Genomic DNA, 24,907 nt, shown 5'->3' on the forward strand with positions numbered 1-24,907 from the left:
CCAGTTTGCTTACATTAATGTCCAACTCCTGATTTTCAATCTATGCAATCCCTCAAACTGTGACCCTTTAAAAGAGTATAGCGCCAGAGCAACCAACAACTGTACACAGATTCAACATGCCTCACCACTATGTACCCTATTTCAGCTTGGTTGTTGCAAAGGAGATGCCGAGTAATAGAAAAATTAGAGGACCAACTGACACCACCTTGGAGTCTTCCTTAGCACCTGAGCAACTAGCAACAGGCTGAATACAGACTGCCTGCCTCTCCCTCTAACCCAGTTAGTCTGTGACCAGAGGAGAAATAGATCTAGCATTTACTCTCAAAAAAATAGCCAAATACCTGAGGCAGGAACACTGACAAGTTATATAATCTGACAAACACAGATTAAGAAGATTATTGAGAACTCGAGGGATAAATCTATAACTGGCAAACCAGGGGGTGAAACACCATCTAAATAAATGCGAAAGAAAAGTCTAAGAGATGGTGACGAAAAGGCATGGGGTATAATAGAACTGAAGGGCAAAATGGAGGAACTTAATATGACCAAATAATACCTGATGCTTAAAATGCTGCTCAGCCAATTACAAGATAAAGAAACACTGTGAATAAAGGAAGAAATAAAATCTGGAAGCACTGCATGCACATTCCCCAATTCTTAGAGCATTGTTCAATCTCTTCAGTTGCAGCTGGTTCCCCGAAACTCTCCCATTAGCACATTGGCTAATGTACTGACTTCTTTCCTGGGGGTGATTTAAAATAAGCTACTGTCTCATCGTGTTAACTAATTAATAATTTTCTTCCAAAGCCATTTTCAAAAGTAAATTAGTCAAGCATTGCTATAATTGTTCAGTTTCCATAAGTAATTTGGGAACTCTACAAGGGAGTATTCACATAATGTACAATAGGTCAGAATAGGATGTTCAGCTTCTCATTTTTTGTAAGTGCATAATAGTTTTAACCTGTTAGCTATCATGATTCTTGTACAGCTTTTAGCTTGCATTAACAGGAGAAATTTTTTGATTGAGGGATCATTATTGTTGACTAGAACAGTAAAATAATGTTCAGATGCAGGGCATAAAAATCAAACCTCCCTTTTATGAAAGCTGGTTTTGTCACAGCAGCAGAATTTGCAGTTGTACCAGAAATCAGAATGGATCAGTTGCAAGGACTGTCCTAGTGTCCATGTGGCCCATGAAATTTATGATACCATAATTTGACAGATTTGTAACTTACTGTAATTATGTTTTGAAGTTTTGATCACTGCAGCTGTTATTTTAAACGATAGAATAAAGCAAATGAAATACATCCAGGACAACATGTTTTCCTTGACCTGTTATTTAGCCCATCTATTTTTACTTTTTATTTCTACAATGTTGTTATCTTGTTTCTTCAACTTCATAAAACATTTCACTGTTGCAATCATTCTTCGTCAACACTTAGTGACATCTAGAATTGTACATCTGAAAGTGATAAAGTTAAAAAGCTCTTCCTTACTTTGATGAAATTTGATAAAGTGTTAAAATTAACAGATCGAATTCTGCTGTTTTTTTTACTGGTGCAGCATCAATTAGAACAAAGTTGTCCTTTAACATAGTGTCTGAGGAGGTACTGCACAAAGTAGAGATATGCAGATCATTACTGTTTGCACTTGTTAAATTTTGCAGGCTGGAATTTAGGGAAGGATGGTTTTTGGCATTGTTATTCCATTGGTGAATAAATCCTAAATCTGATCAGAAAGTGAGAACCTCTAGTCGGAGTAATGCCTAGAACAAAGGAAGGTGGTTACACTTGTCAGAGACCAATCATCTCTGTCCCAGAACCTCCCTGCTGGAGTTTAGGCGACAGTGAGCCAGGTGCAACCATCTTTAGCTGTTCCATCAATGACTTTCCCTCCATCACAAGGACAGTTGTGGGAAGTTCACTGATGATCACACAATGTTTACTATTATTCAAAATTCCTCTGATACAGAGGCAGATCTCTCTGATGAAGGGTCTAGGCCCGAAACGTCAGCTTTTGTGCTCCTGAGATGCTGCTTGGCCCGCTGTGTTCATCCAGCTCCACACTTTGTTATCTTAGATTCTCCAGCCTCTGCAGTTCCCATTATCACTGAAGCAGATCATGTCTACTTGCAGCAAGACCTGGAAAATACTCAAGTCGGACTTGTGAAATGTTAAGTAACATATTCATCATACAAGTGCCAGGCAATGAGAGCCTGCAGTAAGAGAAAATTTCAACATCTCCTTTTGACATCAATGGCATCACCATCACTGAATCTTGCACTATCACTATCTTTTAGGGTTTTTGTTAACCAGAAACTGAACTGGACAAGCCAAACAAATAGAAATTCAACAGTGAGTAACTCATTGTCCATCAGTCATCTACAAGTGATTAGTGGGGGATTCAGCGATGGTAGTACCATTCAATGCCAAGGGGAGGTGATTAGATGTGATAATGGGAACTGCAGATGCTGGAGAATCCAAGATAATAAAATGTGACGCTGGATGAACGCAGCAGGCCCAGCAGCATCTCAGGAGCACAAAAGTTGACGTTTCGGGCCTAGACCCTTCATCAGAGAGGGGGATGGGGTGAGGGTTCTGGAGTAAATAGGGAGAGAGGGGGAGGCGGATCAAAGATGGAGAGAAAAGAAGATAGGTGGAGAGGAAAGTATAGGTGGGGAGGTAGGGAGGGGATAGGTCAGTCCAGGGAAGATGGACAGGTCAAGGAGGTGGGATGAGGTTAGTAGGTAGGAGATGGAGGTGCGGCTTGGGGTGGGAAGAAGGGATGGGTGAGAGGAAGAACAGGTTAGGGAGGCAGAGGCAGGTTGGACTGGTTTTGGGATGCAGTGGGGGGAGGGGAGATTTTGAAGCTGGTGAAGTCCACATTGATACCATTAGGCTGCAGGGTTCCCAAGCGGAATATGAGTTGCTGTTCCTGCAACCTTCGGGTGGCATCATTGTGGCACCGCAGGAGGCCCATGATGGACATGTCATCTAAAGAATGGGAGGGGGAGTGGAAATGGTTCGCGACTGGGAGGTGCAGTAGTTTGTTGCGAACCGAGCGGAGGCTCTTTTTTGAGATAGAGATTTTCTTGACTCTGCAGTATCCATTGCCTTCAGTTGTTTTTTTGAAAACGCATGGAATGAATCAAGTTGGCTAAAGGCTGGTTTCGGTAATGCTGGGGATCTCAACAGCAGGCAAATCTGGATCACCCACTTCAAACTTCCGGCTGCAGACAGACGCAAATGTTTCAGTGTTGTCTTTTGCACTGATGTGCTGGGATCCTTTATCCTTGATATTGAGGATGTGTAGAACCTCCTCTTCTATTAATTGTTTATTTTCTGCCACCATTTACAGTTGGATGTGTCAGGGTTGCAGAGCTGAGATCTGATCGGTTTTTTTGTTGGATGGCCCAGCTTTGCTTATTGCATACTGCATCTGCTGTCTGGCACGCAAGTATGCATCTTTAACAAGGTTGACACTTCATTTTTAGAAACACTTGCGCTGCTCCTGTACTCTTCATGAAATTTGGGTTAATTTCCCAGCTTGACTGCAATAGGGACAGTGTGGAATATGCCAGGTCATGATACAAATCAATGCTGAATACAACTCTTCCGTTGCTCACAAGTTACAGTACATTATGAACACCCAGCTGAGTTACGAGATCTGTTGAAAACTTATCCAATTTAGTATTGTGGTAGTGCTGAGGGCAATGTGAAAATGGGACTTCTTATCTACAATAACTGTTCAATGGTCAATCCTACCAACAAAACCATGTTGCAGATGCATCTGCAACAAGTGAATTGGTGAGGGCATGTTCAGGTAATTCAGTTATCTCCACTTGTGTCGAAGAATGCAGTTCCAATGGCAATCTAAATTTACAACAATCCAGGACAAAGCAACCCGCTTGATCACATTATCCACCACTTTAAATATTTAATCTTTTCATCACCTATGCAGCAGCAGGTGTCAAAGATATACTGAAACAATTCACCAAATATCCTTCGAGAGCCGTTTCTAACGAGACAACCTTAACCTAGAAGGCTAGGGGCAGCAAATGAATTGGAGCACCACCACAGGCAAATTTTGCTTCAAGCCACACACGCTATCGGAGTTGGAACTATACTGCCATTCATTCACTGCCAACGGGTCAAAATCCTGGAACTCCAAACTCAAATGTTCACAGGATAGGAGGCTATTCGAGCCATCTGTCTGCAACAGTCAACAAAATTTACCTACATTAATCCCGTTTTGCAGCCTTGCTCCATAGTCCTGGAGACAATAGCACACAAGTGAATCTCTAAACATTGAATGTTATGGAAGTTTTTGACCAAACTCCCACTGTCCTCAGCTCCCATCTTAGCTTTCTACCTCTTACCTTAATTCTACATATTCTGGTTATTGACCCCTCTACTAATTGTAAAAGTGCCTTTTTATCAACCCTATTTCTGCCCCTCATAATTCTGTACATGTCTATTAGATCCCCTCTCAAACTTTGCTGCTCCAATGAAACCCCTATAGCTCAGTCTCTCCAGCCCAGGGAGTTCCTAGTAAATCATATTTGCACTCTTTCTAGAGCAATCACATCCTACCCATAATGTGGTGACCAGAATTGCAAGCAGTATTCCATCTGTGACCCAACGAGCATTTTATATAGTTTCAGCATAACCTCTTTATTCTACGCCTCAGCCAGCAAAGGCAAGTGGTTCATCTGCACTCATAATCACTTTATCCACCTGTTCATGATCTTCAGGGATCCATGAATAAACACAAAGTCTGTCTGATGTTCAGCACTTCATAAAGTCCTACCACTCAGTGCAATCCCTTGCCTGGTTAGCCCTCTCCAAGTGCATTACCTCATGCTTTTCCAGGTTGAATTCCAATTGTTGATATCCACCTGTAGTTTACAGCTAAACCTCTCCCTAATTACCATCCGGCCATATTTTGTGTCACCTATACTTAAGCCCAAATCACTAATGTATACAAGTAGCAAGAGCCCCAGCACCAATCTCTGGAACCACAGAAGAGGCAGATTTCCTGTCAGAACTATCCTTCTAACTATCACATTCTGGTTCTCGCCTCAGTCAATTTTGGTTCCAACAGGTCATTTTGGCTTGGATCCCATAAGTTCTTATTTTCTTGACCAATTCACCATGGGTGACCTCATTAAAAGCCTTGTTTTGTGATCATTCTATAATCCATGCAGACTTTTATCAAACAGATTAACGTCATCAACAGTCCTCATTACTTCCTTAAAAATATTGATCAGATTTGTCAAACACAGAAAGGAATGAAAAAGAAATCTAAAGTAACAAGAGATGGAACACAGATCAACACTTTGTATGTGGTCTCTGATATTCAATGCATGCAATACAAGATCAGAACAATTCTAGTCTAACATGTCCATTGATAACAAGTACAAAAACAAATTACAGTTAAACTGCGAATAAAGTGTAATTTAACATTATTGTTTTCTAAGAGTGCTGTTTTTGCTCATTCAGGCTACCAGTATAATTGCAATTAACGACAATGACAGAAACAAATTTCTATGCCAACATGGGGGTGCATTTTAAGTGAACAGAGCTGAAAGCTGATGTGTGGGAGGAGGATTTGGCAAACAAAGTTGGATTTAGTCATTGCAATCTGTGTTTATCTCTGTAAATAAGTGGTAGTGCTTCACTGATATGACAGCAGGATTTAGAATAAAGAGTTGCCAACCCATTTGATTATCCAAGGGTCTTCAGGAATAGAGATGAATCGCTTGCATAGTGCTGCTGGCAACCCAGAAAAAAAATACAATTTTAAACCTATAACTGATACTTGGCCACTCTCATCTGATGGCCTTCCAGTCATTAGAACTTCATACTTAAACTGATCACATTATGAATTTTCTGGAATTCATTTGAAAGTTGGCAACCAAAAATTGCAAAGTTCACATTTTTCTCAGGTTACTTGTTCTGAGATTGAAATGCAAAAATGAATATTTCATTAAAATGTTTTCCAAAACCCACAGTATTAGGCAGCGTAGGGAAACTGTTCAGACCCTTCCCACAACCACTCTTCAAGTACAACTGCTGCATTTGTAATACGTCCTTAGCACTGGAAAATGATCCACGACATTGCTCAGTGGCAGTAAACAATAAACATTAGGCCAAAGGAGGAGGTATAATGAAAAGTGGGTAAAAGCTTGATCAAGAGGGAGCTTTTAAGATGGGTATTAAAAGGAAGACAAATTTGTGGTGATTTAGGGCTGTAATTCTGGAACTGTGTCTCAAAGGCAACTTCATCACCCAAGTCAAAACACTACGCAGTCCAGTGAACACGCTGTGTTAAAATGTAAGCACATTTTTATTGTACAAGTTCTTAGCCATGGATTGTTTCCCTCTATCTTTTAGTATACAAGATATTAGAAGGTATAAATCAGTGAGCTAGATTATTTGAAATAAAAGCACCTCTCCCCTCAAACAACTGAAAGAAGCCTGATCTCTTTGCTAAGCCACAGCACATGGAAATACAAAGACTGAATTTGCTTGGAGTACCAACTATGCACCATCTTGTTAGAGAAACACTGGAGTAAGAATATACTTCACCTTAAAAACAACAGATAAAGGTAACGTACATGGAATTTGAGCAAAATTCACACATTAGCAAAGAAATAATAAATCGCATAAATCATTTTTATTTCTTTTTTTTCTCTTTTAGACTGAGAAATCACATAAGAATCAGTAATGATAGCTGCAGGTATCAAATTGAGTGTCATTGAATTGCTAAAAAAAATCCTGGCAGTTAAACAGGTGGCATGTCTTTTCATTTAAAGCGAGGATAAATATCATTTGACATTCTAACGAAAATTGTAACATCAACGAAAAACATCACCAGCAGGCAAAACAGCAGCAGATCTAGATCATTCTTCTGCCTCAATTAATGCCAGCAAATTACATACACTCCCCAATCAGAGCCATCTTTCAGGTATTATTTGTAAGCACAGAGTACAAACAAAATTTCACATTTCTAGATCAAACCTTATGAAGTAGAAGTAAATGAAACTATTCTGGATAATTTTGAATAAGAAGTTTTTAAGGATATGCTTCATTCAAATTCTGTTCAGATAACTAGATTTATAGCTTATGTTTAAAGAGGGTAATTTCTGCATAAAATCATCACAAAAAGAACTCAGACTGAATAAAAATTAATTTCTAATATGTTCTGATTTTTATAGAGAAAAATACATGGATTTTATCCTTTGTGAAACCCAATTTGTAATAATTTATGTCCAGTTAACATCATAACATTAAATTAGGTTCTATTAACCCACCCTTTTCCAATGGTAATATATATAAAAAGGTTTTAATAAATTTGATATAGATTGAAAAAAAGGCATCTTTATTGTAAAAACGATTTGTATAATTTGTATACTATCTTTTGGGTTGTGTGCAAAGCATGAACTGAGGAGATATTAGAACAAAGACTAATCTCAAATTTACTGATGCTCTGTAATTAAAGCTCTAGAAAAGTTATTAAAAAATGTGTTTTGTTAGATTTTAAAATCACATTGTTAGTGGCAACACATTTGCAATAGTAATTTTCAATCTTAGAAGAGGCAAAATAAGTTTGGTAATTACTTCCACGAAGTTATGTGCCCAAAGAACAACTTTTAATGGACCATCACTTCTAACATCCTAATGCACCGATAATGAACAATTATGTTAATAGGTTTATAATAAAAGACTGCCTCAAGGATATATGTGCTCATGTAGATATGCTGATGTATAAATAACCTATGTACGAATAACAGTAAGTGTGGTCTGGATTCAATCAGCTCTATGGAATTAAAGAAAATGGTGATCCTCTTAATTGTATTTTTTTTAATCCCATAGGCAGTGGAACTGTGATTACATTTTTGAATATTCATTCATTTATCTTAATGTGGATTTGATGTCATCAATTCCAAACTCAGACAAAAAGAATATGACAAATGCCAAGGTAAGTAACAAGGTTTAGTATGCAGCAATTGCACAAACAACTTTTATTGATCCTCTACTTGAAAGGAAAGCGAGGAGTAAACAGCTGGTTTGTTTCCTGAATTTGTTGAGCCAGCAATTTCACACGTTGGCAACATTAAGCATCAATTGTTTATCCAAAGCTGTTATTGGGGCAGTGGGAATGAAACACTGCAAGCTGCATTTAAATATGTAGTAATTTCACTCTTACAGTCCTGAAATCTGACAAAAGACTGGAGACACTTGAATCCTCTCAGCACCACTTTAAACAAACAAAAGCAATATTGAGGTATTTATAAACTGAAAGGGTTAACACTACCCAAGAAGGACAGTATTAAACATGCATTTTAAATTTGAGACAAATTAAAGTTACTGTCAATTTAACATATTACTGCAAGTGTGCCATGTTCTTTGATTACTGTACCAGAGTACCTACATGAACATCCTTGACCTGCTGTTAATCTCACTTCCATTGTTTTGGAATATTTCCAAAATTCTCTTCCTAATTTGTTTTCAACCGCCTCCTTTGTTTTCATAGTCTTTAACCTGTATTTCCTTTTGATTTTTTTGTGTGGTTAACACCTACCTCTTCTAATTAAAGCCATGAGTCAGAAACCTGCCTCAAAAATGAAAGCAACTACACAGGCCTCCGCTGTAATTATCTTTGTCAGAAAAACACATTTTCTTCATGGCCGAAATGACCAAATTTCCCTAGAAATTCGAAATTCTTTCCGAAATACCAGCTGAAAACCAACCTGCACTTTGTTCTGGCTGTTGTTGCAACTATGATCCTATCACTTCAACTCTCCCATTACATTTGAACTCTCCATTCTGATATCCAACCTTTTAGTCTTATTCATTCACAAGATGAGGGTGTCACTGGTTAGACCGGTGTTTACTGCCCATTACTAAATAACCAGAGGACAGTTAAGAGTCAACCACTCTACTGTGGGTCTGGAGTTACATGTAGGCCAGACCAGGTAAAAGATGGCAGTTTCCTTCCCTAAAGGACATTAGTGAACCAGATGGGTCTTTCTAATAATCAACAATGAATGCCTTTGTCACCATTAGACTCATAATTCCAGATTTTTATTGCATTTAAATTCTACCATTTGCCATGGTAGGAATAAAATCCAGGCCCCCAGAACCTGACCTGCATCTCTGGATTAACAACCCAACAGTATTACCAATTGGTCACCGCCTCCTGTTCTCACCATCACATAGTATTCAGACTGAACTGGTCAAGGCACAAAAATGCTCCTATATAACTATGCCTTTTTGAACTCACTCTCCTTAATGTCTGCACTTTGATGAACATTGCATTCTCCTTTAAATTGACACCTGATTCCAAGGAAGGAAAACCACTTACAGGAGTCCACAGCCAGCTACCTGTGGGAACAATACCAGTCAACCTGGGGGTGAAGGGAGAAATCAGCACAGTCACCATATGGACAGTGAAGCAACTGAGGCATGGGGACTGCTGTTGGCAGGGGCAAGACAAGTATTGAGATTGTCAGAGGGGATGTTGGAGACTGAAGACTAAAAGACTTCAGGGGGATCTGAAGGGGAAGGCTCATCCTCTGAGCATTCTAATTGCATTTGTAACATGAATCTTTCAATGCATTTGTTGTACAAATTTCTGCAACTGCTATTCCACGCTCCTTAAGGCACGTCATTTGTTGCAATACCACAACCCATCATAACTTCCACTAACTTCCATAATTACCACATGTTGCACAATTTCCAGCTTTTAAACAACAATTTGTATTTCTGCATTTATCTTTACATACAGTGAAGCATCTCAGATTTCCCCCCCTCCATGAGATCAAAACAATGGACTTCAAGGAAGAGGGGGAAAAAGTAGAACAAGCAGCATATCAATAGCCAGTGTCATTGAGAAAGTTTTGCCAAAGAATGCTGAAAAGGGGAGAAAGTTGACCAACAGCCACATGAAACAGTTTTAAAATGGCTACCAATCATGGAATGGAAGTAGCAGATGTATGAATGCAAAAATGCTTTACAGAAGTAAAAAGGATAGTACGCTTTAAATGGTGTATTTTGTCCTTTTTAAAATGAAGAAAGGTTGAGACATAGGAGTTGAGCATCCTGCTCCAAAGCCAACAAACAGCTTGTGAGCCCTTTTTTTTTGAAAAAAGTTGGAACAATAGAAACAGCCTGATGGGTGGGGTCAAGCTCCCAAAGAACCAGGACATTTTTTAAAGTTTTAACTTTCTTTAGCTGTTCCTGAGGTTTTAAAGCTGGGCGTGGAAGCCGTTATTCCTCTTTCTGTTGAGCTAAAAAGCCGGGGTTCTCTGCCTGCTTCTAGAATTGCATGTGAGACAATCTGCTTTACTGAATTTGCCTTTGCAAGAATGTGTTTATGTAATGTTACTGTACTTGAATAGGTAAATAACAGTAGTTAATATGAATATTATTGAGTTAAGCATTTCAACAGAGTTACATTTAAGCCAGTTTTTCTTTTAATTTTTATTTTGTCTGTTCATAAACTATATTTAAAGTATGAAGTGTGTTTTGCTTCAGCCTGGTAGTTTGACCATAATAATTGTACCCGTTGCACAGCACCTTATACTTACCTTTAAAATAAGAAAAAGTTAGGGTTTAGGCTACCTTCTTAATATATTTTGAAGGGGTTTGGTCTGGTTCATTACAGAAGGAAATGAATATTGAAGGTTGGAGCAACAAAATTCGGACAATTGAAGATGAGAATGTCACCTTGAGTGAAATTGAGAAAGAACCGGGGTGTGGGCAGCAAATTTGTGGAGTGTTGAATCATGTTAGCTGTAGCTCGGTGGTATCATTGCCACTGTTGAATTAGAGGGCCTGAGGTTCAAGCCAATCTTGAACAATTAGCCTAAGCAGGCACTAAGGTGGTCTACAGTCGTGTTGGACTGTCATAGATTGCTATTTTTTGATGAGTTGTTAAATTGAGGTTGTGTCCCTTCTCACAAATAGACATTAAAAATCCTTCACACTATTTGGAGTAGAGTTCTCTCATTATGCTCTCTAACATTTATTACTCAAACAACAGTAAATTTACCATTTCTGTTTATGGGATCTAATTGTCTGAAAATCGGCCACATTTCCCTTCACATTGACAGCAAAAATATTCAAAGTATTTTGCTGGCTGTGCAGCATTCCGTGATATCTTGAAGTCATGAAAGGTGCTATATAAAACACTAGCTCATTCTTTTCTTTCTTTAAGAAAAGGAACCTATCAAGAATCCAGAAATCAAGCCTTGGGGCATAGGAGAAGTGGTATAAGTATTTGTGACAGAAAAGAGTGAGGGACTTTAGGACTTTAAAAAAAAATCAGTTTAACCACTCATTTCTTAGCCTCTTTGCTGGTATCAAAGATTGTTTGATTATCTTTAATGTAAACACTTTATTTGAGTTTCTATATAAAAAAGACTGCACTTCAGAATCAAATTAGTTTATTGCAAAGCAGTGTAGGCCATCTTTCAGACACGGTAGATATACACATTCAAGTTCTTTCTTTAAACAGCAGAATTGTAAATACATCATAGGTTACAGGATTTCACTTCTGCTACATTAGTTTATGGGTCCTCAAATAGCATACGATGATCTGTCTCTGTATTTCAAAACTAGTTTTTCCTAATGAACTCTGAATCATGACAATGGCATGGGCATGGGCTTAACAGCTTCTCCTGTTTGAAACACACTTTTACTTCTTATTGCTTAAGCTTTGTTAATATAAATGTGTGTGGTCAACAATAATTACTGGTCAGGCAGAAGACAGTGAGCTCAACGGGTGAGGCAGAAGTTGACTGGGTTAATGCTTACTGTTTGCTTTGTGTGCAAAGCACTAAGTAATGACTGTATTACATGTTAGATAAAAGCACTAATTAATTCAAATGAAAAATTAAGAGGAGAAAAGAATGGTTACGTGGGGTTGGGTTTTGATTATCAATTTAAAACTAAACAGGTGTTGAAATACTACACATCTGAACAGGCAGAGCCAGTTCTGGACCTCTGCTTTGTTGGGGCTAAGTTGAACTTAGTCAAAAAAAGTTGGGAATCCCAGATAAATCACTGAAACGAGCAGTCCCTCATTCATTTATAGACAAAAGTTTACACTACACTAGGCCAGCTGCTCTGACAAAAGATCCCTTATGATCAAAAAACAAAGTTGCGGGAAAAGCTCAGCAGGTCTGGCAGCATCTGTGGAGGAGAAAACACAATTAACGTTTCGGGTCCGGTGACCCTTCCTCAGGGTCCACAGATGCTGCCAGACCTGCTGAGCTTTTCCAACAACTTTGTTTTTGTTCCTGATTTACAGCATCCGCTGTTTTTTTGATTTTAATTTAGACCCCTTATGATGATTGCTTCACCCAGAAAGTGGTGAGCCTTTGGAATTTACTATCACAGAAAATGGCTGAGGCTAAAACATTACGTGTTTGGTGGAGGTGGTGAGGGGTTGAAAGGCCTACTCCTGCCCCTATCTTTTATATTTCTATGATACATTATTACTGTGGCAGAAATGTTTAAGCAGGACATGTTTACTGAAATTAATGAAGCATACTGTAAGTGTCTATCAGCAAAATTGGAAATCACAAGTTTGATTATACTTGATAAAGATTTGCTGGTCATTTTAGCTTGGTTTTATATAATGGAATTTCAGGTGAAATGCTTCTACCTACTAGGCTTAGGTGAATAAGGCAAGCCACCTTTCAAAAATGAAGCTGTAGTTTAGAAATGCAACTCAACTTTCCCCTAGAATCTGCTGAACAGCACAGATGTTAAGTCCATGATTGAGACAGAAGTTTAAAATCTGAATAATTATAATTATAAAAAAAACTCTCATCTCTAACACTTAAACAGTGATTCAATGAATACATATTTTCTAAAATCTTGAAATAATGTGAATCTAAACACAGAAAACTTGAAGTAAAGGAAAAGCCTGAAATACGGAAGAAAAATCTCTAAGTCAGGGACAGACAGGTAGCTACAGGTGTTAACATATGTTAGTAATATGCAAGTAAAAAAAGACTTGACAGACAAGAAAGATGGACTATTATTGAGATTACTTTATTCATATTTCATAAATCATCAGATTCCATGAAGTAGTATGTAGAAATCAGTTGCTGGCAGAGCCAGTGAAAATCAAAGAGATAGTTTCGATCAGATACAGCATCATTGCCACATTAGTTTGGGGGAAAATAAACTAATAATCCTTAATGTGGTGTGATATAAGCTCCACTTGCGGTATTCATAACTCCGTACCTTAAATTGCTCCCGCATATATTACCTTACAACTAGGCACAAGGACTTTATCTTCAAATGTTTATTGCACAAAGAAATGAGCAACTTGGTCCACCGTGTATGGTGCTGGTTCTCCAAAGGAGCAATTCATCTAAGGTCTATCCCTTTCCATACAAGTTTGTAAATTCTTCCTGGCAGACAGTTATTTAATTGTCCTTTGGAAAAGAACTTATAATTGAATCTGTCTTCACCAAACTTGAGATGCTAAACCAATTGCCACCTAAAAATCTTTTTTTTCCTCATTATTTCCTCTGCTTCCTTTGCAAATTATCTAAACTCTGTACACTCTGATTCTCTAACCATCCATTCATGGATTATTTATTATTTGTTCCAAAATAATCTTTTCAAAAAACCCAAGTTTTAAGAACTAGAAGAAATAAACTAGGAGTCAGAAAATCATGCCGATCACATATTGGAAATACAATCATTGCAACATTTTTTTTAATCTACCTTTTTATACACCATATTAAATACAATGTTGCTTCATCACATTCGCTGTGCTTGTTGTCTATGCTCAAAAACACTTATCGATAAATTTTCTCTGCCTCAAGATTAAATCAAAAAACACTCAATCCATATTTCTAATTTTAGGTGCAACTGTCAGCATCACAATTTTTCTAGTTTTGAATAAACTTATTAAATTATGATTTGGGAATTATGTGGAACGAAGCTATTTTAACTTCTCTCCATCACTGTAAACATTGAAAGTCTTTTTTTAAAAAATCAACAACATAGTAATGACAAATATTTTTCTGGCTGATCTTCACTAGCACCACTAGCAGAAATTATAATTATATTAGAAATGCAAGATCACAGCTGTAAAAACTGTAAGCAAAATATAAACCATACCAAGGTAAGAATAACTTACTGTATGCATAAATTCCAAAAACAAAGGGAGATTGAATCCATCTTCAGTTAGCAGGTACAGTGCTTTACTCAAAGAAACTTGAAGATGTTTATGAGCACTTTCTGACTGGAGATGGACAAGCCATAGATACAGCATGGTCAAATGCTACACAGTAGCTGTGATGAAGCATCTGCTGGTATTCACTGCTGCATAATATTGTTACAGAATCTACGTGAAAGCATACAAAGATAGTAAAACAACAGGATTCTATGACATCCAAAACCAAGTGAGGCTTGTTTGTTTCATGCTGCACACTACATATTGTATTCAACATTTTTAAGTCATTAAAAGTGACCTACTTTTTTGTAGGAGTGGTTTAATTTTTCCTTTTGTTTAAAAAAACACCCATCAGGCAAAGTACCAGTAAAATTAACTTTCCAAAACCTTCTTAAACAAGTCAGTTGCTAGGTTTATTTAAGACAACTGACAGGTCATTATTGAGTAAATGGCCTTTCCTCCTAATCAAAGTGCTCTATTAAAGTGGTATCAGTGACCTCAGACGAAAGGAGAGAGAGCAGTGAGAGTTAACAAGTCATCTATGGGTCTTTAAACAAAAAGGGGAAAAAGATAAAAGTGTATTTCAGACGTAAAAATAGTTTGCAGAAGAGAATGATTGATTGCAGTTCGAGCTTAGAAAGCTTTTTTAGTTGACCTTTACATCATTGGATTTAACATGCTCGACATTTGAAACTAAATCAGTAACCATTTATCCTTAGCAATTTTCCACATACACTGCAAATGACTGAGCTTACCATGTACTGTCAATAGCCTTATTAATATTTTGGGTAGACAGGTCTGTGGCAATGAACTCTCACTGCTTTTTGTCAAAAGATATGGAATATTTTGTCTGCCAGAAACAACTGGATTGAGGAAGCAGCTATCTGTGTAGAGGTGAGTGAAGTGCCCACGAGAAGCCTGGAAAAATCAATCCATTTAACAGGATTTGACCAACAAACTGCGCATGTAATGAGAATATTTAATATTTATTAATTAGTTCAAAGAATCAGGATTCTGAAAGGGCAACATAAATGTACTCACGGTGGTGATGTAAGATACTTGTAATTAAAGCATTTAGGTATTGGAGATCTTCATCATTACAATAAAATTAGTTGTAGTGTTATGAGGAACACTTCTCTCCAATATCTCCCATTAATACAGAAAACATGTATTGGAACCTTACAGACCAGAAGGTCTCAAGTTTAATGCATGATTCATGGTGAGCTGCTCAATCTCAGCTAAATAGCAATACTGTATCAGTCTCTCTGATCAGATCTGCTGGAAAGTACATGCGAGTACACAGGATTAAGACAGAACAGGCTCAGGCTTCATGCCCTTGTCAAATAATTTGGTATTATTTCACTATTAGACAAAAGTAAAACAATATTTTTAAAACAACCTATTCAACATGCTCTGACACATCTCCAGGGCAGGTAAGACTTGAACCTGGACTTTCTAGTCCTGTGGTAGGGACATTATTACTACATCACAAGAAGCCAAAAACAATGATTACTCAAGTGGTAGCAGGACTGATGAGCATGTAGAGGTCCCACATTTCCACACATGTCTCAGAGGAGGGAAAAAAACAGAAGGTGAAAAAATGTATAATGTATTAAAAGCCCTGATCAAAAGTAACTAAATCAAAAATATTCTCTATTTTTCTTCTTAGATCCCTCAAGGTCAGACATGCAGAAAAACCTGTAGAAGTTCCCATGCGAATAGCCACTCATCTATTAGAGCTTGAATTTCAAGAAAAGAAACATTTTACTCCATGGTGATGCCTTTTTGCAGATGGGAATTGGAACAGGATAACTGAAAGAAATAAGTGCGATATCTGTCCATGAACATGCTTGAAGCACTAAATTAAGAATGTCACTCATAACCATGCTATCAAAAGGAATTATATTTCCCATTAAATTTGATTGCTGTTTTTTGTTTCTTTTGGAATCCTGATACTTTGCTGGATATGACCAGGTAACATGTTAAATGATTACAATTGGATCATGACACTCAATCTTAATTGAGTTTGAAAATCTGACATGTAACAAATAATAAACATTAAGAGAAAGTATTATTATGTAGCATTGATGCCATTATGCACATTTGACTGGACTATTAAAAACGCAATTTAAGTTTATATAAAAGGCAAGGAGCCAAAATTTGTTTCATGGTAAACAATAATTGCTACTAAATCAATAGGGAACATCTGTCGCCAAATTCAGAATGGATTTAAAGTGTCTTTCAACACGCCAGTGCAGCAATCGCTGCCCCTTTTGTCATTTTAACAGACAGAGCATGTGCAGACTGGATGGGGTATAATTAGATTCAATTTCACTTATACATGATTTACATGAGTTTGTACTGCACTCATTATCAATTTACTGCTGTCGAAGAACTGATACAAACATTGCTTCCATGACTAATCTTAGTGCAACATCCAATGATTATCATGATAGAGAGATAATTAGGCATCCACTGGCTACTGAGGCTATAACATTCTTTGTACATAGCTATTAGAATATTCCAAACAGAAAAACATATCAATTTTAAATATTTCAATTATCCCACTCTATCTTAATATTGTATGTGGCTGCCTATTATCTATAATTTAACTTCTACTTTGTCCCCGAGTCAACGAGAAATAGGTTGAATGTTTTCCTGTTATGTTTGGTAATATGCTGTTTGAATAAAACAGATGGTTAATTATCGCTACTTTTGAAAGGAAAATACAAAATTGGCGGATTGAATTGGCGGGCCATAATGTGTGGTCCCAGTTGATTGAAGCGACAGAGTAGATCAATTCTTGTGACCACACCACATACCGTCAAGATAACTGAATAATAAATACCTCGCCAATATGGACAGTATCTCACTATTCGCTCTGATGGCGTTAGAGAAAGAGCATTAAGTATCTCATCGCTACAGATCTAGTTGGCTGAAGACACGGCCAGATTCAGGACCATTATCCCACCACCGTTTAAATAAAACACAATCTCACGGACAGATGACAAACTAAGCAACTATTCCTCGCCTCTGCATACGTACCTGGATTTGCAGGGGGAAATGTCGACTGATAAATGGTTCACTTTCAGATATCCTTGTATCACAGTAACCCATCTCACTAGAACTCGCGGTTAAGGTACAGACAGAACAGATTAGCGGAACGCTGCACTTCACACAACCCATCCCTGACTGCAACAGTCAAACGTAGATGTTCAAAAACAAAACATATGTGTATGGGCTGAAAAAGAACAATACCCAGGAAAGCAGCTTTTTATTCCATTCTTCTGAAAAATAACAGACTGTGCAGCTATGAAAAATAAACTATTTGTTTAGATAATTATTTTCTTCCAACATCCAGAAAAGCATTACATCACAAGGGAATAGTACAAATCACCACCATAAAGGCATGTCTCGTTTCGCAGGAAGCAAATGTGGGAACAATTAGGCTGGGAAAAGATCTTTGGAATTCCGCTGGATTAATATTTGGGCTGAATCCTCGGCAGCTGTATAAAATCATTACACCATCGCTGAGGAAGCCAGTAATTGGCTAACTCATCCGCTACAAAAAAGACATTTGTTAATGCAAAGACATTTGTGCTTTGGCGGCAGTAAAGGACAAGGAGGGAAAGACATCGGAGACGCTCTTTACCTTTCATTCTCCACGCTTCTAAATCCAGGTAGGATGTGCCGGAAACTGCTGTTCCTGTCGAGCTTGGGCTGGCTCTTTGTCCTTTTGATGGAGCCTTTCAGCCGACGGCTCAGGAACCCCTGTTGGCAAATGACAAGAAGAGAGACTATTGAGGCACTTCCGTCCGAGTGAAAGTCTACGACTGGCCGGCACAGCCTTTGCTGCGAGCAGCGCGCATCGTCAGCGCCGGAGCACATCCCACAGCTGGGAACAGTGGGAAGCGGCGGCGTTCACTGCACACTCCCCTCCCCTCCCCTCTGCTTTCAGTTGCCTTAGCGACGGCTAACTCTCAGAGTAACTGTCTGTCTCCGCCCTGTGTGTGTGTGTGTGAGAGAAAAAGCGAAGGATTGTTACTAGTTCAATACCTATGAAACTTTTCTGCATTTTTTTTTCAGATACTATGACAATATATTTACCAACTGTTCAGGGTGTAACAATTCCTGCGTTGGTTAAGACAATACTGTTACTTTTAAGTAGCGTGTTCCACTTGTAAGAAAACTATTCACACGTAGCTTCATAAGTTTCTCTCAGCAATGCAAAACGAGAATAAACTGCATTCTATGGCACTGGCAACAAATTATTCCTAACTCCCCCTTCAACTATGAAGCGAAAATGACCGTAAACTAAGTGCCTTCCCATTGGGCCAGATTTTTAAATTGGGTTCAGCATTACAACGCAAAACGTGATTTTTTTTGTTGTTTCTAAAACTGAATATTAAGTCGTATTTCTGGTACGATCAGTATCTCTGCTTAAGTACCAGAATTTTTAAGCTTAAGTAAACTATTGATAAAATGCTAAATTGTCCATGAAATTAAGAGCACAGAAACGATTTAAACCACAAACGTTGAAACACAACACACATAGGCTTATTAATTTAGTTGCTGCAGAAAAATGGAAATAAAGTCAACGTCTAGTTGCAGTATTTGGCCAAAATGAGTTGTTTTTCATTTCATTAACCTGGAACAAGATATCCAGTCACACAAGGGAACAAACTACTTAAATGCTTACTGTCCAAATGCCGTGATAGTAGTTTTGTAAAAGGGTGTACTGTAATAATGAAAACACAATTACAGGTCTTTGGATTAATAAGATCTTTCTAGTTTACTATGGCAGTGATAGCATTTTAACTGAGGTGGCCAAGTCACCAAAATACTGAGTTTAAATAGTAAGCTTTAGATGTTTTCTTTTTTAGAAACATTTAACAAGTTTGGTGAAGTGGAGTCCTGTACTTTATACAGGATGCATTTTTGACAATTACAAGGTTCTGGAAACATTTCAAATTGGTTTATCTATATAACTAAATATTCTATAAACATTGCAAAACAGTCTTGTCAACCAATAATTTAGTGTGTTTTGGTACTGTTGTATGGATTATATAGAATTTTCTTTATTTTGGTAAGGGAGCAGATGTCATTAGTTAGGCCAGCATTCGTTGCTAATCTCAAATTACTACTGAGAAAGTGACTGCTGAACTATCTTCTTGAATGTGTGCAGTCCATCTGTGTAGGTACTTCCCATGCTGCCATTTGGGAAGGGGTCCCAGGATTGTGACACAGGAACTGTAGAAGAACAGGCTGTGTTTGGAATCCTGATGAGTTGTTGTAATGCATCTTGTACTTGAGATGGACTGCTGACATTGAACAACACTGGTGTACAGCATGTCAATCAATCAGGGTTATTTGTCCTGGAAGCTACTGAACCTCTTGACTGTATCGTCACTGCACTCATCCAAGCAAGTGAGAAGTTTTTGTTAGAAAATTTCTTCTAATATGTGAATAATCAGACAGCAGCTGTCGGACTTCGCGGTAAAGACAACTTTTTATTTATAATATCAGAGAGTCAACGCTAACAAAGTTTAGAAACTGAAGACTCTGCAGCAATGCAGAGTTACAGGATATTTATAAAGAAAGACAAACATGTCAACGTGACCGACAATGGTGATCTCATAGTCCAAAGCTTAATATTCTCCAGCAACCTCTTCCTCCTGAGCTGCAGGCTTTATTCTTCTAATGTTTAGTTAACATGCACTTATTTTACTGACTAAGTTGATAACATTAGGTTTTACTAAGATGGCAGTTACTGAGCACTAGAGGGTTTTGAACACTTTGAGTTGACATTTCCTTCTAAAGTTCCGTCTGTCATGTAGACTTTTTGCCTTTTTGACACTGACTTTTCTCGAACCTCCTACAACATATAAATTCTTCCCCAGTTTTCCATCACACTCCAGACTTGTGCCTTGCAGATGATGGACAGGCTTTGGGTGTGAGTTACTTACCACAGAATTCCCAGCCTTTGACCTTTTGGTATTTAGAAGACTGGCCTTGTCATGTCTCTGGTTGATGGTAATCTGCACTATACAAACAGTGGAGGATTCAATAATGGTAATGCCACTGAATATCAAGAACAGATGGTTAGATTCTCTCTTGTTTGAAGATGAACATTGGCTGACACTTGTATGGTACAAATGTTGTGTGCACATATCAGTCCAAGCTTGAATAGCATTCAGATCTTGTTGCACATAGACTCAGCCTGGTTTTGCATCTGAATCACTGTGACTGCTGCTGAACAATATGCAATCATCACTCAGCATCCCCATTTCTGAACTAATGATGGGAAGAAGGTACTAGATTTAAGCAGCTGAAGATGCTTGGGCCTAAAACGTTAACATGAGAAACATTTGCAGTGATGTGCTGGGGCTGAAGTGATTGGAGTCATACCTAACATGAAGGAAGATAGTTGTGTTGGAAACCAATCAGTTGAGTTTCCCTGATAATAAAATGTGAGGCTGGATGAACACAGCAGGCCAAGCAGCATCTCAGGAGCACAAAAGCTGACGTTTCGGGCCTAGACCCTTCATCAGAGAGGGGGGTGGGGAGAGGGAACTGGAATAAATAGGGAGAGAGGGGGAGGCGGACCGAAGATGGAGAGTAAAGAAGATAGGTGGGGAGATAGGGAGGGGATAGGTCAGTCCAGGGAAGACGGACAGGTCAAGGAGGTGGGATGAGGTTGGTAGGTAGCTGGGGGTGCGGCTTGGGGTGGGAGGAAGGGATGGGTGAGAGGAAGAACCGGTTAGGGAGGCAGAGACAGGTTGGACTGGTTTTGGGATGCAGTGGGTTGTGGGGGGGGGGGAGAGCTGGGCTGGTTGTGTGGTGCAGTGGGGGGAGGGGACGAACTGGGCTGGTTTAGGGATGCAGTAGGGGAAGGGGAGATTTTGAAACTGGTGAAGTCCACATTGATACCATATGGCTGCAGGGTTCCCAGGCGGAATATGAGTTGCTGTTCTTGCAACCTTCGGAGGCCATCTCCATGCGGAATGCAGGTGTACAGGGACTGGACGTCCATGGTGAATGAGGTGTTGGGGGCCAGGGAATTGGAAGTCCTGGAGGAGGTGGAGGGCGTGGGTGGTGTCACGGACGTAGGTGGGGAGTTCCTGCACCAAAGGGGAGAAAATGGAGTCCAGATAGGTGGAGATGAGTTCGGTGGGGCAGGAGCAGGCTGAGACGATGGGTCGACCAGGGCAGGCAGGTTTGTGGATTTTGGGAAGGAGATAGAAACGGGCCGTGCGGAGTTGGGGAACAATGAGGTTGGAGGCTGTGGGTGGGAGGTCCCCTGAGGTGATGAGATCGTGAATGGTGTTGGAGATGATGGTTTGGTGCTCGGGTGTGGGGTCATGATCGAGGAGGCGGTAGGAGGTGGTGTCGGAGAGTTGGCGTCTGGCCTCGGCGATGTAGACGTCAGTGCGCCATACTACCACTGCGCACCTCACACCTCTTCCTCCGGTACATTGATGACCCCACCTCTTCCCCCGGTACATTGATGTCCCCACCTCTTCCTCCGGTACACTGATGTTTCCGCATGGAGATGGCCTCAAGGCCCTCCGCTTCTTCCTGTCCCGCAGGCCCGACCAGTCCCCCTCCACCGACACTCTCATCCGCCTAGACGAACTCGTCCTCACACTCAACTTCTCTTTTGACTCCTCCCACTCCCTACAGACTAAGGGGGTGGCCATGGGCACCCGCATGGGCCCCAGCTATGCCTGCCTCTTTGTAGGTTACGTGGAACAGTCCCTCTTCCGCACCTACACAGGCCCCAAACCCATCTCTTCCTCCGGTACATTGATGACTGTATCGGCGCCGCCTCTTGCTCCCCAGAGGGGCTCAAACAGTTCATCCACTTCACCAACACCTTCCACCCCAACCTTCAGTTCACCTGGGCCATCTCCAGCACATCCCTCACCTTCCTGGACCCCTCAGTCTCCATCTCAGGCAACCAGCTTGTAACTGATGTCCATTTCAAGCCCACCGACTCCCACAGCTACCTAGAATACACCGCCTCCCACCCACCCTCCTGCAAAAATTCCATCCCCTATTCCCAATTCCTCCGCCTCCGCCGCATCTGCTCCCACGATAAGACATTCCACTCCCGCACATCCCAGATGTCCAAGTTCTTTAAGGACCGCAACTTTCCCCCCACAGTGATCGAGAACGCCCTTGACTGCGTCTCCCATATTTCCCGCAACACATCCCTCACATCCCGCCCCCGCCACAACCGCCCGAAGAGGATCCCCCTCATTCTCACACACCACCCTACCAACCTCCGGATACAACGCATCATCCTCCGACACTTCCGCCATTTACAATCCGACCCAACCACCCAAGACATTTTTCCATCCCCTCCCCTGTCTGCTTTCCAGAGAGACCACTCTCTCTCCGTGACTCCCTTGTTCGCTCCACACTGCCCTCCAACCCCACCACACCCGGCACCTTCCACTGCAACCGCAGGAATTGCTACACTTGTCCCCACACCTCCTCCCTCACCCCTATCCCAGGCCCCAAGATGACATTCCACATTAAGCAGAGGTTCACCTGCACATCTGCCCATGTGGTATACTGCATCCACTGTACCCGGTGCGGCTTCCTCTACATTGGGGAAACCAAGCGGAGGCTTGGGGACCGCTTTGCAGAACACCTCCACTCAGTTTGCAACAAACAACTGCACCTCCCAGTCGCAAACCATTTCTACTCCCCCTCCCATTCTCTAGATGACATGTCCATCATGGGCCTCCTGCACTGCCACAATGATGCCACCCGAAGATTGCAGGAACAGCAACTCATATTCCGCCTGGGAACCCTGCAGCCATATGGTATCAATGTGGACTTCACCGGTTTCAAAATTTCCCCTTCCCCTACTGCATCCCTAAACCAGCCCAGTTCGTCCCCTCCCCCCACTGCATCACACAACCAGCTCAGCTCTACACCACCCCTCCCACCGCCCCCCCCCCCAACCCACTGCATCCCAAAACCAGTCCAACCTGTCTCTGCCTCCCTAACCGGTTCTTCCTCTCACCCATCCCTTCCTCCCACCCCAAGCCGCACCCCCAGCTACCTACTAACCTCATCCCACCTCCTTGACCTGTCCGTCTTCCCTGGACTGACCTATCCCCTCCCTACCTCCCCACCTATACTCTCTCCACCTATCTTCTTTACTCTCCATCTTCGGTCTGCCTCCCCCTCTCTCCCTATTTATTCCAGTTCCCTCTCCCCATCCCCCTCTCTGATGAAGGGTCTAGGCCCGAAACGTCAGCTTTTGTGCTCCTGAGATGCTGCTTGGCCTGCTGTGTTCATCCAGCCTCACATTTTATTATCTTGGAATTCTCCAGCATCTGCAGTTCCCATTATCAGTTGAGTTTCCCTGATTACTACTGACTTTAGATTTGATAGACGGTCTTTGTTTCCATATTCTGTCAATGCTGACTTGATGTCAAGCACAGCCACTCAACTCACATGTTGAATTCAGCTCTTTTGTTCATGTTTGCATCAAAGTTTTTATAACATCAGGAACCCAGTGGCCCTGCAGAATACGAACTAAGCATCAGTAAGCAGATTATTATTGTATTAAATGCTGCTTGACAGCACTGTTGATTACACCTTCCACCACTTTGCTGATGTTGAGAATTAACTGAGTGCTATTTGGCTAGTTGGATTTGACCACTTCTTTATGGGCAGGAAAGAGCTGAGCAATTTTCCACATTGTTGAACAAGTACTAGTGTTTTGTCTGTACTGAGCAGCTCGGTGAAGGGTGTGCTAAATCTGAAGTACAAGTCTTCAATAGTGAGATTGTTGAGATTTGTCAGGGCCCACAGTCTTTGGTGTATTTAGTATCATCAGTTTTCCTTGTGTTAAAGAAAGAACTGAATTGGTTTAAAACTGTCACATGTGATGCTGGAGCTTCCGGAAAAGACTTAGTATTTCGTATAGAACATAGAAAAGTACAGCACAGTATACGCCCTTCGGCCCACTATGTGGTGCCATGGATTAATCCACGTGCATGTCCAGCAGTCGCTTAAATGTCACTAATGACTCTGCTTCTACGACTACCACTAGCAAACTATTCCATGTGCTCACAACTCTCTGGGTGAAGAACCTCCCTCTGACGTCTCCTCTATACCTTCCTTCTAACACCTTTAAAACTATGACACCCCCCCTCGTGGCAGTCAATCCTGCCCTGAGGAAAAGTCTCTGGCTATCGACTCTATCCATGCCTCTCATTACCTTGTACACCTCGATCAGGTCACCTCTCTTCCTCCTTCTCTCCAGAGAGAAAAGTCCGAGCTCAGTCAACCTCTCCTCGTAAGACAAGCCCTCCAGTCCAGGCAGCATCCTGGTAAACCTCCTTTGCACCCTCTCCAAAGCCTCCACATCTTTCCTATAATAGGGCGACCAGAACTGGACACAATATTCCAAGTGTGGTCTCACCAGGGTTTTGTAGAGCTGCAGAAAAATCTCGCGGCTCTAAAACTTGATCCCCCTGTTAATGAAATTAAAATTGCCTGTTGCCTTCTCTATTGCATACTAAACATTTTGCTACCTGTCAGCAGAACAGTTTAAGTATTGAACAGATATAGGGATTTCACTGTATGTTCATATGAACTAGTTCAAATTGATAATGAAGTGCAGTGAAATTACTTATGAAAAATACTGGCTGTGAGTTCAAGCCTAAAGCTTAGTACA

The 24,907-nt window shown here is 40.4% G+C and overlaps 1 protein-coding gene and 1 long non-coding RNA gene across 11 annotated transcripts in view; one reads left to right on the top strand and one right to left on the bottom strand.

Annotated features, from left to right (window-relative positions):
* The window catches only part of LOC125465223 (disabled homolog 2-interacting protein-like), a 669,026-nt gene that overhangs the window by 202,900 nt on the left and 441,219 nt on the right, over positions 1–24,907 (bottom strand). For 8 of the 10 annotated variants that reach the window (XM_048558459.2, XM_048558457.2, XM_048558458.2 and 5 more), the window contains one exon: positions 17,858–17,976. In XM_048558459.2, the coding sequence (XP_048414416.1) occupies positions 17,858–17,976 (119 nt within the window). Of the gene's footprint in view, positions 1–14,169; positions 14,335–17,857; positions 17,977–18,312; positions 18,330–24,907 lie in introns of those variants that run through there. The other 2 variants (XM_059638343.1, XM_048558466.2) reach the window with 2 other exon arrangements.
* Positions 17,812–24,907, top strand: part of LOC132206048 (uncharacterized) — a 65,867-nt gene continuing 58,771 nt past the window's right edge. The window contains exon 1 of the long non-coding RNA XR_009442779.1: positions 17,812–17,885. This is a non-coding gene — a long non-coding RNA (uncharacterized LOC132206048). The remainder of the gene's footprint in view (positions 17,886–24,907) is intronic.

Source organism: Stegostoma tigrinum, chromosome 29, assembly GCF_030684315.1.
Source record: "Stegostoma tigrinum isolate sSteTig4 chromosome 29, sSteTig4.hap1, whole genome shotgun sequence".
Classification (NCBI taxonomy): Eukaryota; Metazoa; Chordata; class Chondrichthyes; order Orectolobiformes; family Stegostomatidae; genus Stegostoma; species Stegostoma tigrinum.